Below are 14,108 nucleotides of genomic sequence, written 5' to 3'. Positions count from 1 at the left end.
AATTGGGACGGCGGAAGCATCTGACCTATAGTAACCTTACTCAGCAATTCAGTCAGGTACAATTAACAGCCCCGAAAATTAAAACAACCCCAGGAATTTGAGAAATCTCCTGTTTCCGCTCAGGGAATTACACAATCCACTTTAGTGAAGTGTCCCTCCTCCACATGCTGTTGCCATTATAATTGGAAATCTCCCTTCACTGAGCTAAGGGCTTTCTACTGGGGACACACTTCTCTGGACCCGTCAAACTGAAACATCAAGGGGACAACAGGGTCACGCTCCCTTCCATGCCCACTTCTCCCCCTTCTCTTTCCTTCCTCTTCTCCCCCTCTCTCCTTCCTCACCTCTCTCATCCATCTCAAGGGGCATGTTTCTCCGCTCTCTTGGGGCACGGCCGTCAGCGAAGGTGCCTAATTCACTTGATGAGATGTTGAGCGTCAACATTTCCCCCGTCACAATTAGGAAACATGCGGCGCGTGTCCAAGCAGCGGAAGCAGCGAGCAGCCCGGTTCAGAAGCTGTCGGGGCGCCGCTGTCAGATGTCAACAACAGCTCCAGGGCAGGAAGAGATCACTGCTGGAGGCTAACTAGACACGGCTCCATGTCCATCCTCCCCCCTCGGCCCCAGACCCTAGCCCCATGCCCCAGGGCAGGTGTGAACCCCGACCCTACCCCCTCTTGATACCTGCCCTGATCTCTGGTGCTCTCTAACCCTGCTCCCATATGTAAAACCACGCCTGCCTTGTCTTGTCTTGCCAGGCTGGCCTGATCCAGCCTCACTTCTCACGAGGTGCAAATTAATGACTGGAAGCTTTTCATTTATCCCTTTTCATTTATCCCTAATTATCTTTACTCTCTTTCTTTCTTTCTCTCGTTCTCTCTCTTTCTCCTTCCCACTGGGCAAAAATCTACGTTTCCACATAAAAAAAAAATTCTATGTGATGATGTTGAATCAACATGGAAAACTGATTGGATTTGAAAAAAGTAATCAATGTAAGGGAATTTGGTATAAAAAAAATTCTTCCATACTTTCAACCTAAATCCAATGGCATGGTGAAATATTTTGTTGATTACACGTTGAATTCACATTAGTTGACAACTCAACCAAATGTAAATTAAAACTAGACGTTGAACTGTCCTCTGCGCCCCCAGTGGGTTCTTTCTCTCTCACTTTCACCCCCCCCCCCATTTCTCTCTCTGTCTTTCTCTCTCACTCTCACCTTTCCCCCCCCCCTCATTTCTCTCTCTCTCTCTCTCTCTCTCTCTCTCTCTCTCTCTCTCTCTCTCTCTCTCTCTCTCTCTCTCTCTCTCGCTCTCTCTCTCTCTCTCTCTCTCTCTCTCTCTCTCTTGCTTTCTCTCTCTCACTGTCTTTGTATGCCTCTCTCCTTTTTTGGGCTGTTGTTTGATGAAGAAAAAGCAGAAGACATTATGCAAGCCATCCTCATGACTAACTCTGCTCAGTTCCCTCAGCCTATCAAAAACAGGGTTGTTGTGTTCAAATGTGGTTGCTGGAGACACACTCAGGTGTACAGTGCATTTGGAAAGTATTCAGACCCCTTGACTTTTTCCACATTTTATGACCTTACAGCCTTATTCTAAAATGTATTAATGAAACAATTTTCCTCATCAGTCTACACACAATACCTCATAATGACAAAGTGAAACTAGAAAAACCTTATTTACATAAGTATTCAGACCCTCAATGGAGTCTCATACCTTTTGCTATGAGACACAATTGATTATCCTTGAGTTGTTTCTACAACTTGATTGGTGTCCACCTGTGGTAAATTCATTTGATTGGACATGATTTGGAAAGGCACAAACTTGTCTACAGTTGAAGTCGGAAGTTTACATACACTTAGGTTGGAATCATTAAAACTAGTTTTTCAACCACTCCACAAATTTCTTGTTAACAAACTATAGTTTTGGCAAGTCGGTTAGGACTACTTTGTGCATGACACAAGTAATTTTTCCAACAATTGTTTACAGACAGATTATTTAACTTAACACTGTATCACAATTCCAATGGGTCAGAAGTGCATACACTAAGTTGACTGTGCCTTTAATACAGCTTGGGGGGGGGGGGGGGGGGGGATTATGTCATGGCTTTAGAAGCTTCTGATAGGCTAATTGACATCATTTGAGTCAATTGGAGGTGTACCTGTGGATGTATTTCAAGGCCTACCTTCAAACTCACTGCCTCTTTGCTTGACATCATGGGAAAATCAAAAGAAATCAGCCAAGACCTCAGAAAATATTTTGTAGACCTCCACAAGTCTGGTTCATCCTTGGGAGCAATTTGCAAATGCCTGAAGGTTCCACGTTCATCTGTACAAACAGTAGTATGCAAGTATAAACACCATGGGAACACGCAGCCGTCGTACCGCTCGGGAAGGAGACGTGTTCTGTCTTCTAGAGATGAACGTACTTTGGTGCGAAAAGTGCAAATCAGTCCCAGAACAACAGCAAAGGACCTTGTGAAGATGCTGGAGGAAACAGGTACAAAAGTATCTATATCCACAGTAAAACGAGTCCTATATCGACATAACCTGAACAGCCGCTCAGCAAGGAAGAAGCCACTGCTCCAAAACCGCAATAAAAAAGCCAGACTACGGTTTGCAACTGCACATGGGGACAAAGATCGTACTGTTTGGAGAAATGTCCTCTGGTCTGATGAAACAAAAATAGAACTGTTTGGCCATAATGACCATCGTTATGTTTGGAGGAAAAAGGGGGACGCTTGCAAGCAGAAGAACACCACCCCAACCGTGAAGCACGGGGGTGGCAGCATCATGTTGTGGGGGTGCTTTGCTGCAGGAGGGACTGGTGCACTTCACAAAATAGAAGGCATCATGGTGAAGGAAAATTAGGTGGATATATTGAAGCAACAGCTCAAGACGTCAGTCAGGAAGTTAAAGCTTGGTCGCAAATGGGTCTTCCAAATGGACAATGACCCCAAGGATACTTCCCAAGTTGTGGCAAAATGGCTTAAGGACAACAAAGTCAAGGTATTGGAGTGGCCATCACAAAGCCCTGACCTCAATCCCATAGAAAATTTGTGAGCAAAACTGAAAAAGCGCTTGCAAGCAAGGAGGCCTACACACCTGACTCAGTTACACCAGCTCTGCCAGGAGGAATGGGCCAAAATTCACCGAACTTATTGTGGGAAGCTTGTGGAAGGCTACCTGAAACGTTTGACCCAAGTTAAACAATTGAAAGGCAATGCTACCAAATACCAATTGAGTGTATGTAAACTTCTGACATTTCACAATCTTAAAATAAAGTGGTGATCCTAACTGACCTAAGACAGGGAATTTTTACTATGATTAAATGTCAGGAATTGTAAAAAACTGAGTTTAAATGTATTTGGCTAAGGTGTATGTAAACTTCTGACTTCAACTGTATTAAGGTCCCACAGTTGACAGTGCATGTCAGAGCAAATACCAAACCATGAGGTCGAAGGAATTGTCTGTAGAGTTCCGAGACAGGATTGTGTCAAGGCTCAGATATGGGGAAGGCCCAGCAAACACAGTGGCCTCCATCATTCTTAAATCGAAGATGTTTGGAACCACCAAGACTCTTCCTAGAGCTGGCCGCCCAACCAAACTGAGCAATCGGGGGAGAAGGGCCTTGGTCTGGGAGGTGACCAAGAACCCAATGGTCACTCTGACAGAGCTCCAGAGTTCCTCTGTGTGATGGGAGAACCTTCCAGAAGGACAACCATCTCTGCAGCACCCCACCAATCAGGCCTTTATGGTAGAGTGGCCAGACGGAAGCCACTCCTCAGTAAAAGGCACGTAACAGCCCGCAAAAGGCACCTAAAAAGGTCTCTCAGACAATGAGAAACAAGATTCTCTGGTCTGATGAAACCAAGATTGAACACTTTAGCTTGAAGGCCAAATGCACATCGGGAGGAAACCTCTGCACCATCCCTACGGTGAAGCATGGTGGTGGCAGCATCATGGTATGGGGACTGGGAGACTAGTCAGGATCGAGGGAAAGATGAACGGCGCAAAGTACAGAGAGATCCTTGACGAAAACCTGCTCCAGAGTCCTCAGGACCTCATACTGGGGCGACGGTTCTCCTTCCAGCAGGACAACAACCCTACGCACACAGCCAAGACAACGCAGAAGTGGCTTTGGGACAAGTCTCAGAATGTCCTTGAGTGGCCCAGCCAGAGCTCGGAACTGAACTTATTTGAATTATTGAATTCATTTATCTAAAATCCTGGTTTTGTTTTAGCATTTTGGGATATTGTGTGTAGATTGATGGGGGGGGGGGGGGGGAATGATTGAATCAATTTCAGAATAAGGCTGTAAGGTAATACTTCCTGAATGCACTGTATCTACCTGTTATTTCTCCTGTCTATACATCCTCCTCCACGTCTTCTCTCTAGTACAAAGACGGATGTTCCTCTGATTCCCCTGTATTTCCACACCTCTGCTTTCCATTGGAGGGTCTCAGGGTGCTACGCAGAGTATGTGAAGGGGTGCCTTGGCATCACGTCTGCTGGTGCAGGGAGAGGCGTTCGTCCAAACACTCCGACAAAACAGTCATTACCCAGCAGCCCTCTCATAACAGCGCTCCCTAATTGGTTTCATATGCCTCTGGGATGAGCCACTGATGATTGGGACCAGTTTGTGTACACCAGCCAGGGCCCAGTCTCTGTCTTTAAAGTGCAGAAAGGCCATACCGTTCCTTTGTTCGTGTGGGAAAGAGAGTCGAAAACAAACAGTGGATTAGAATGCATGTTAGGCCTGTGTAATTGCCTGCTCTGTAAACATGGCAGGTGCCAGAGCATCTCTAAAGGAAAGAATGTCTGTCCCAGTTATTTATTTAACTTTTATCTTGATTGTTTTTAACTGACTGGAATGCCTCAGGAAAAACACTTTTAGATCAGATTTCTTCTCTATTTCAAGCATTTCGACCAAGATGTGTTGGCGGTGTCTATTCTATATTGTAGACCCGTTTTTCAACTTAGAAGTAGATTAGGCTAAGCTTCTATTGTAGATATACAGGAACATCAAAATTGCTTTTAACCAAGACACTGTGTGTTCTATCCTGATGACAATGAGCTGTCTAGTGGGTGAGGGGTCTGTGAGCAGACTGACAGTGGAATATTTCAGTGTGTTGGCGTTGTACCGGTGGTGTGCTGTGCAGTGTCCAGGGTTGTGTCCCAAATGGCACCCTATTCCCTGTACAGTGCCCTACTTTTGGCCAGAGCACTAAAGGGAAAAGGGTGCTATTTGGGATGCGGCCCCTCAGGACTGGGTTCTGTCCAGTCCACAGGATGTAGGAGGTGGAGAGAGACTAGAGAGACTAGTGCTAAAAGCTGTTTGTGGCTGACAGAACCAGAACCAACATAGCATAGCCCACCTTGCGGTTGGCAGAGACAGGACAGTGTGTGTGTGTGTGTGTGTGTGTGTGTGTGTGTGTGTGTGTGTGTGTGTGTGTGTGTGTGTGTGTGTGTGTGTGTGTGTGTGTGTGTGTGTGTGTGTGTGTGTGTGTGTGTGTGTGTGGGCGTGTGTGTGTGGGCGTGTGTGTGGGCGTGTGTGTGGGACACAGACAGGCTACTAATGTTGTGTGCCAGTGTCTGAGACAGACTGAATGGGTAAAGGGGATAGGAAACAAATAGCGGGAGAGAGAGAAAGAGAGTGGGAAGAAAGAGCAGAGAAAGAAGTGAGATAGAAGAGTGCGAGAAAGGTACTTTAGAGAGGGGGAGAAGGAGCGAGCAAAGAAACATGAGAAAAGGTGAACGGGATGCACAGACAGAAAGACAGACAGACTGAGGGAGTGAGAGTTGGCGTCTTGGCCAGGTTGGCGAGTGAGACAGAGACAGAGGGAGTAATACAGGAGTTGAACACTAACCAGATACCTGCTCGGGCCCATCTGGAGTGGAGGAGGACGATAGACGGAGAGAAAGAGAGGATTTGGGGTTGGGGTCTGGCCATCGGTCTGCCTGCCTCCCCTGGCGTTCACACGGAGGGGGGACTGTTTGTTTTAGTGGCTCAGTCCGCATGGCAACCACTTGTGAGTGGCTCCTGTGAAAGACTCCTCCGCTGGCTCAGCATGAAGGGGGAACATAGTCAGCGAATAAACATGGCGAGACACTCTCCGTATGCCCCTCTGGACTCTGTACCCCCAAACACTCCAGTCGTATGTATGCACAGTCATCATAAGCTGTACCGGTGGACTACCTTTTATCTCCAACCCTGTACCCTGACCTCTGACCTCTACACTCTCCATATGCCCCTCTGGACTCTGTACCCCCAAACACTCCAGTCGTATGTATGCACAGTCATCATAAGCTGTACCGGTGGACTACCTTTTATCTCTAACCCTGTACCCTGACCTCTGACCTCTACACTCTCCATATGCCCCTCTGGACTCTGTACCCCCAAACACTCCAGTCGTATGTATGCACAGTCATCATAAGCTGTACCGGTAGACTACCTTTTATCTCCAACCCTGTACCCTGACCTCTGACCTCTACACTCTCCATATGCCCCTCTGGACTCTGTACCCCCAAACACTCCAGTCGTATGTATGCACAGTCATCATAAGCTGTACCGGTGGACTACCTTTTATCTCCAACCCTGTACCCTGACCTCTGACCTCTACACTCTCCATATGCCCCTCATTTTGTACTCCAACACCCATCTCATTGATATTCCATACTGTTCATGTCTGTCCCCCAATCCATCCATTCTACCATTCCACCTTCCACTCTTTCCATCCATTTGTACAGTGGCGACAGTAATTCCTCTCCACCCTTCTCATTGGTCTTCTATGACTCTCATTTTCAGACATGGACGAGTGTGAGAATGAGTACAACGGAGGCTGTGTCCACGAGTGTATCAACATCCCGGGCAACTACAGGTGCACCTGCTACGACGGATTCATGTTGGCCCACGACGGACACAACTGTCTGGGTGAGTGTGCAGTCCTCCTTAACCCCCGTTTAAACTCAAAGTGCAACCTATCCAAGTCTGTCGTTTATGTTTGTATGAGACTGTGCTATCTTCTGGATCTTTCCCTGTGTGTGTGTGCGTGCATGTACTATGCACTCTATCTGCTATGAGGTTTGTCTGTCTGGCTCTCAGCTCCCTTCGTTCCCCAGAGAGTGTCTCTGTCATCGTTTTGGAGGACATTTTATCCTCAGTTCATTCTTTGGGTTTCGTTTTGGGAGGGCGCTCAGGGTTGAAGAGTTCTTCTCTTCCTCAGCTAGATATCTCCTACAGATATCTGTCTGGGGAATCTGCAATGTGCACTAACTGACAGACCCAGTTCATTTCGTCTCGGCCTTCTCTTATTGACTTAGTGTCAGGCAGACAAATGTGTTGTTGCTGCTCCTCCTGCAACATGCCGGTTCTGCTTGGATGTGCTTAGACACATTTTGTCTTTTCGCTCCCCGCCCCGCTGATTGACGCAAGCAAAACCAAAATGTGTAGTTTGGATGCCCTTGCCCGCAACCCAAACATATTTGGTAGGACATGTTTTGGCATTTGTCGGCATTATGTCTGATTCTGGGAAGCCAGGGAGGGAGGGAGGAGGAGGGGGGAGAGGAACATGCCATTAGGTGTAGTCAGGAATGTCTGAGTTAGATTCTCCTGGGGACGTTTCAGGACTATGTCGTTACAGTGTGAGTCTCAGGTGAGTCTGACTGAGAGATGAGTCCTGGGTCGTGTTCAGTAGGCACGGAACAAAAAAAACCTTGGAAACGGAACAAATAGGTCGTTATCAATATAACGTAATGATAAGGTACAGGGCGTTTTGATTTACCTGCCAGAGCGCAAGGAGACCCCCCCCCCCCAACACAGCTCCGCTAAAAGCATTGACAACTGCTTTTAGAGGTGTGGTTGATATTACAACCAAATAGTTAACATTTATTTAACAATCCCTTGAAAACGGCACGTAGTTGTCAATGGTTTTAGCAGAGCTGGGGGTCTCCTTGCCCCCCAGCAGCTAAATCGAACGCTCTGCACATAATTGTGACGTTTTATTGATAACGACCAAAGAATGTGTGTTCTTATTGGACAACTTCAGGCAATACTTCCACTATTTCTAAACCTTCTCTCCTGTGTGGCGCCTACTGACCATACACATGGATGGATGCATTAGTATTTGTACATGGTCGTCTCTGGTCTAGTCTGAGTTTGGCCTCACTGACTCTCATCTTGGACACAATCAGACCTCTATCCCTCTTTCAGTTCGCCCAGATGCTGACGAATCTTCAGTGATGATGAGCTTTTCTGTTCCCGCCCCAAGTTCCCCTGCAACGCCTCCATATCCAACCCCCCCACCCCCCCCCCCCACGCCATAAACATAAACTACCTCGTTTTCAGCAAGTCCAAGAGGATAGAGGTCACCAGAGAAGGGCACTCCCCATTCCCCCTAACCCTAACCCATCTTCTGTTAGGACCAGGACAACACTGGGGTCTCCACAGCAATGTAATTGTATTATTTCTAACGCTTAAAAATGTCACTTTAATGTTACCCCTGTTGTTATTCTATTGACTTCCCAGAATTCAACTTGGCTTGTCAAATGTTTATGTTACCGGTTGCAAATGGACAAAGGACGGAAAAATGTCAGAGAGAAAAGGAATAACTTAAGCTCCCCTCTAATTTAGGTTCACGGATGAAATTCAATACTTGAAATCTGTCCGTTTTTTATGTTTAGCAAGGCGGGATTGGGACATGGGGGAGTTGCGTGAAACCTGTTTGATAGCTAGCTAATGTTTTGGTGTTGTTTTTCTAATTTCGCCGTGCCTGTCTGTCTGACTGTGGATGTGTTTTAAGTGCCTGCAGCTGTTGTGTTGTCGGTGGCTGGTGGCAGAGGGCTCGTTGGATCGTGTGTGTTGTGGTGAACGAAAGAAAATTAACACGAGGGAGAGAGATTTACTGCATGTGTCTGTGGCCACTTGGAAGGAATCAATGGGCCACATGCTGGCTATGTGTCAGCAGACGTGGGTTCAACTACTATTCAAAATCTTTGAAATACTTTCAGCGTTCGTTCTAGTCTGCCCGGAGTGCCAGATGGATAAGGTTTGCACCGTGGCGACTATTCTATGGATTCCATTGCGCCGGGCAAGATCAATCAAGCCTAGCTAATGTATTTGAAGTTAAATAATGTACTATATGAACCCAGGTCTTTGTGTCGGAGTGGTTATAGAGGGTTCTCAAGTCGTCACACTGCCACTCCACAGCTGAGTGGAGGAAATTGGCCACATGTCTGTTAAAAAGTCATTAACCAGACTATGCTGATAAGACGTAGCGTTAATAAACAGACACTAATTAGCTGTGAATGGAGAGTTCAAAGGGAGGGATCGGAAAGCAGTCGAGAGAGAAATCAAACACTTGTAATCAGACACTTCCCACTGGGCACACACGGGTTGAATCAACGTCATTTCAACAAAATGAACGTTGAACCGACGTGGAATAGACGTTGGATTGACGTCTGTGCCCAGCGGGTTATGACGACACTTAATCACTATCAGACATTTATGATGCAATTTGATCATGATCAGTCATTTGAATAATGAAAAGTACAATGACAAGTGATTTAGAAGCTTTTATTTCATATTCATTTCTAATCTTGGTTCTAAACTTGATTCCGTTGTGTGTTACTGCCAATCCATACCTAATTCTCTCTCTCTTTATCGCTCTCTCTCTTTCGCTCTCTCTCTCCTCCACCTCCTCCTCTGTATTCTCTTGGTTAACTTGGCGGTGGATGTGAATTGGAGGCTGTCCAAGCCGTTCCCCCGGAGGCGATGGACTTGCTCTCTATTTGACATCTTTATTGCGGAATGTCTCAAATACAACACAGAATGATGATGGGGATGAGAACAGAGTCAGGACCGCCAAGGGCCAGCGCACACCGCTCAGAGTCCTCCGCTGCTTCCAGGAGCTTCCTCGCTTTCTCTCTCTATCCAACCGTTCTTTTCTTCCCTGTCTGTCTGTCTGTCTGTCTGTCTGTCTGTCTGTCTGTCTGTCTGTCTGTCTGTCTGTCTGTCTGTCTGTCTGTCTGTCTGTCTGTCTGTCTGTCTGTCTGTCTGTCTGTCTGTCTGTCTGTCGGTCGGTCGGTCGGTCGGTCGGTCGGTCGGTCGGTCTGTCTGTCTGTCTGTCTGTCTGTCTGTCTGTCTGTCTGTCTGTCTGTCTGTCTGTCTGTCTTCGTCCTCTCTTCTTCACCTCTTCTATCCTTTTCATCTCTCAATTTTCCCCTCCATCTCTCATTGGTTTCTCTTTTTCGTTCTCTTTTCTTTCTGTCTCTCGTACTGTCAGCGGTCAGTATAGTTCTCCTTGACAGAGCACCGAGGTGGTGAATCACTCAACATCAGTCGGAGCCATTAGGTGTGGCTCAGGGAACTCCACAACTGGTTGCCCAATCCCCATTCGTTTAGTGAAGTGCATTCATTCCGGAAGATTCTATCAGCAGCTCTTCAGCACTCTGCCGTCCGTCTCACTTTCTCTCTGAGATAATCTGTTAACTTGTTTTTATTGCCCGAGGCCTGCCTGATTTGACACACAATGAATAGAGCTAAGGTCGCTGTCTCCTTGAAAATGTTATTTCGTGAATACTTCACCCTCATCGGAGGTCATGACCTGGCTTTGTCATAGGCTCACAGCTTCCCAGCCAGTCCAGCACCCCCCCGCTCTGCCTGCGTTGCCATGTGTTGCCATGACGTGGTATGAGGCAGACAGCAGCTCGGTAACAAATGTCACAGGAGTATTAGAGGAGCAGATCAGAGCATCATCGCTACCAAGATATCTGATGGATGGATCTGGTGCAGTCAGGTTGGAGGGAAAGGAAAGTGGACGGGGTCATTGGGGTGGTCTCTGCGTGTGGCGATTTTGAGGGTACAGTTGCGGCCACTAACGATCTTGCTCTCTAGCAGTGATAGTTTGCCGCAGAAACCTGTACTGCTGTCATTTTTTGGTGCCCACAACTGTATTTCAGTTGGGTAGAGGTATGGGGTGATACTCAGGGTAGTCTGACGAGTTACAAAAGCTGACGCAGAATTAGTGGTATGCGGGTACAAACTGCCTTTTTTATTTTATTTCTTTTACTAGGCAAGTCAGTTAAGAACAAATTCTTATTTACAATGACAGCCTACCGGGGAACAGAACGACAGATTCTGACCTCATCAGCTCGGGGATTCGATCCAGCAACCTTTCGGTTACCGCCCCAACGCTCTAACCACTAGGCTACCTGCCACCCCGTATCAGGGTTTAAAGTAGTTATATGTGTGTAGTTATATCATAGTGTTTTACAATTTGTCTGTATTTCATAGGCTGAGGGGTGGTGGTGTGGTAGAGGGGCTGTAGTGGGGTCCAGGATGTTTATTGGAGGTGTGATCACTGGTAGAGCTAGAGAGATTAGGGAGGTACTATTTGGGGTCTGGTGATCTATATTTGAGGCGTGAAGATATACCGTGTAAACTGTTTGAGTAATGAGCGTTGGGTTCCTGCGTATTGACTCATAGATATTTCAACATTACCACCACCTTTCGTGTTTACCCCTCATCACTAACTCTCTGAGATACAGGCGACTGCCAAAATAATGGAAACGCTTGAGTGAACGAGGGATACAAAGTATATTGGAAGCAGGTGCTTCCACACAGGTGTGGTTTCTGAGTTAAGTCAGCAATTAACATCCCATCATGCTTAATTAGGGTCATTTACAAATGCTGGGCAGGCTATTATTTTGGCTACCATGGAGCGAGTGGCCACTTAATGGTTTGATGAGCATGAAAACGACACGCCACGGCCGTCTCAGCCACCAGATCTCAACCCAATTGAACACTGGCTTATGGAGCAGCGGCTGAGACAGCGCTTTCACCACCGTCAACGAAACACCAAATGATGGAATTTCTTGAGGAAGAATGGCGCCGAATCTCTCCAACAGAGTTCCAGACACTTGTAGAAATCCACGACAAGGTGCATTGAAGCAGTTCTGGCTCGTGGTGACCCAACGCCCTATTAAGACACTTTATGTTGGTGTTTCCTTTACTTTGGCAGTTACGAGTACACAAATAGTATCATGTGTGACACGTTGGCATGATATAGGAACAACTATATAATGCTTGTGCGTAGCTGACACACATAGTCGACCCACAGTTTGCAGGGCCAAGCCGTGGTTTCCCAATTACTGTGTATGGACATCGATCATCTACCAATCACAATCTGTCCACTTCAATGGTAGGACTCATCAGTAACCACATTAGAGTTTCTTATGTCTCTCCCAGTCCCACGAACCCTTTCACTCAATGCCATGTGAGTATATGGTTCGTCTAGGAACAACGGCGGACAGTAAACACAGTCACAGACAAACCGCATCTTTAGGGACTTGTCACAGCCTCACGCATACGGCAGCATGGGTTGAATTAGCTGGGGTTATGGGTTGGAGGTGCTGTAAATTAAAGTCTTGAGTATTCCGTGACTGACGTGTGAGAATATATGGTCTGTCTGTCTGGTTACTGTAACCGCCTGCCTCCTGTGTTCTGACTCATGAATCACTGCCGTAAAGAAGATGTCAGGACAGAGCTCCAACAACGTTTACCCCTCGGTTTGTACTCAGGCGGGTTGCAAAGGCCCCTAAAGTGACTGTTATAAGGCGGCTGAACCAAGATACTCAATTGAAGCCAATTTGATGTGATTTGTTATATCTTGGGGGGCTATAATCATAGACAGAAATGGTATTGTCACGATCGAGTTGACATGAACGAGAGGACCAAGGCGCAACATGATTTGAATACATCTTCTTTAATTTATAACGACGAAGATGAGCACCAAACACTTATACAACACTAACAAAAAACGATCGTGAAACTTCAAACGTAAGTGCACACACAAACTACTTACGTCGACATATACATATACAATGACCCACAAACAGCTAAAGCCTATGGCAGCCTTAAATATGGCTCCCAATTAGAGACAACAGAAATCAGCTGTCTCTAATTGAGAACCCATTCCGGCCACCATAGACTTTCCTAGAAAACTACACACCCATAGACACAGCTAGAAACATACACTCAACACAAAACCATAAACTACAACCAACACCCCCTCTACCATATAATACCCCAAAATACACACATACCCCATGTCACACCCTGACCTAACTAAAATAATAAATAAAACAAATAATACTAAGGCCAGGGCGTGACAGGTATTGGAAACAGTTTTGATTGTTAACACAGCCGTGCTACTTCCCAGGCCCTGTATCTCCGTGCTGCATGTACTCTAAGGTGTGTGATGTCGTGTCCACAGCCTGGCTACTCGTCAGTGAGGCTGCGGTACAACCAGGTCCAGTGGTCTGGGTCAGGGAGTTGGACTGGGGATCAGAGATCACTGGTGGGATCATTTACTGTTAGGGTGTATTGCTGTTCCACTACTCTGAAGGCCATTAACTCCAGAAAATACCACTTGTTGTTTTTCTCCACATCGACTACTTCTAGTAGACTGAAGGAATGATAGATGACCAGAAACCTCAAGACTTGTTGCTTTGAAATGAAGGGACAAGAGGGGGGGGGGGACACAGGAGGCAAGAATAATGTGTAGAGAGAGAGAGATAGAGGGGAAGAGAGAGAGAGAGGGGGGAAGAGAGAGCGAGAGAGGGGAAGAGAGAGAGAGAGGGGGGAAGAGAGAGCGAGAGAGAGGGGAAGAGAGAGCGAGAGAGAGGGGAAGAGAGAGAGAGAGAGAGGGGAAGAGAGAGAGAGAGAGGGGAAGAGAGAGAGAGAGGGGGGAAGAGAGAGAGAGAGAACAGTCTGTCTTAACCGAACGTGTGTAGGAAGTTGGGTCCCATGTACGTTGTGTCAACAAGTTTAGGGCACTAAGATTTCAAATTGCATAATTGCACTGCACTCTGATTAAAGGTCAGTCCTGCTCAGTTCCTCTTCAACCTTTTTGATTTAGACTTATATTTATTTTGTTTTGGCCGTGGACACAGCTGGGCCCAATGTGTTGATCATTTGGAGCCTTGCTACGGACGTCTGTAGGGCTCAGACAAGTTTATTTTCTTTCTGACGCGTCCTTTTCAGTCTTACGCGAGGTCTTAGCTCAAGAGTGCCTTGGCTTCACAGCGGGACAGACCCTGACTGCAGACG

The 14,108-nt window shown here is 46.7% G+C and overlaps 1 protein-coding gene across 7 annotated transcripts in view; it reads left to right on the top strand.

Annotated features, from left to right (window-relative positions):
* The window catches only part of LOC129865240 (signal peptide, CUB and EGF-like domain-containing protein 1), a 113,226-nt gene that overhangs the window by 7,395 nt on the left and 91,723 nt on the right, over positions 1-14,108 (top strand). For all 7 annotated transcript variants that reach the window (XM_055937858.1, XM_055937863.1, XM_055937860.1 and 4 more), the window contains exon 3: positions 6,807-6,932. In XM_055937858.1, coding sequence (XP_055793833.1) covers positions 6,807-6,932 — 126 coding nt within the window. The remainder of the gene's footprint in view (positions 1-6,806; positions 6,933-14,108) is intronic.

Source organism: Salvelinus fontinalis, chromosome 11, assembly GCF_029448725.1.
Source record: "Salvelinus fontinalis isolate EN_2023a chromosome 11, ASM2944872v1, whole genome shotgun sequence".
NCBI lineage: Eukaryota > Metazoa > Chordata > Actinopteri > Salmoniformes > Salmonidae > Salvelinus > Salvelinus fontinalis.
This window is presented reverse-complemented; position numbering and strand designations above follow the sequence as displayed.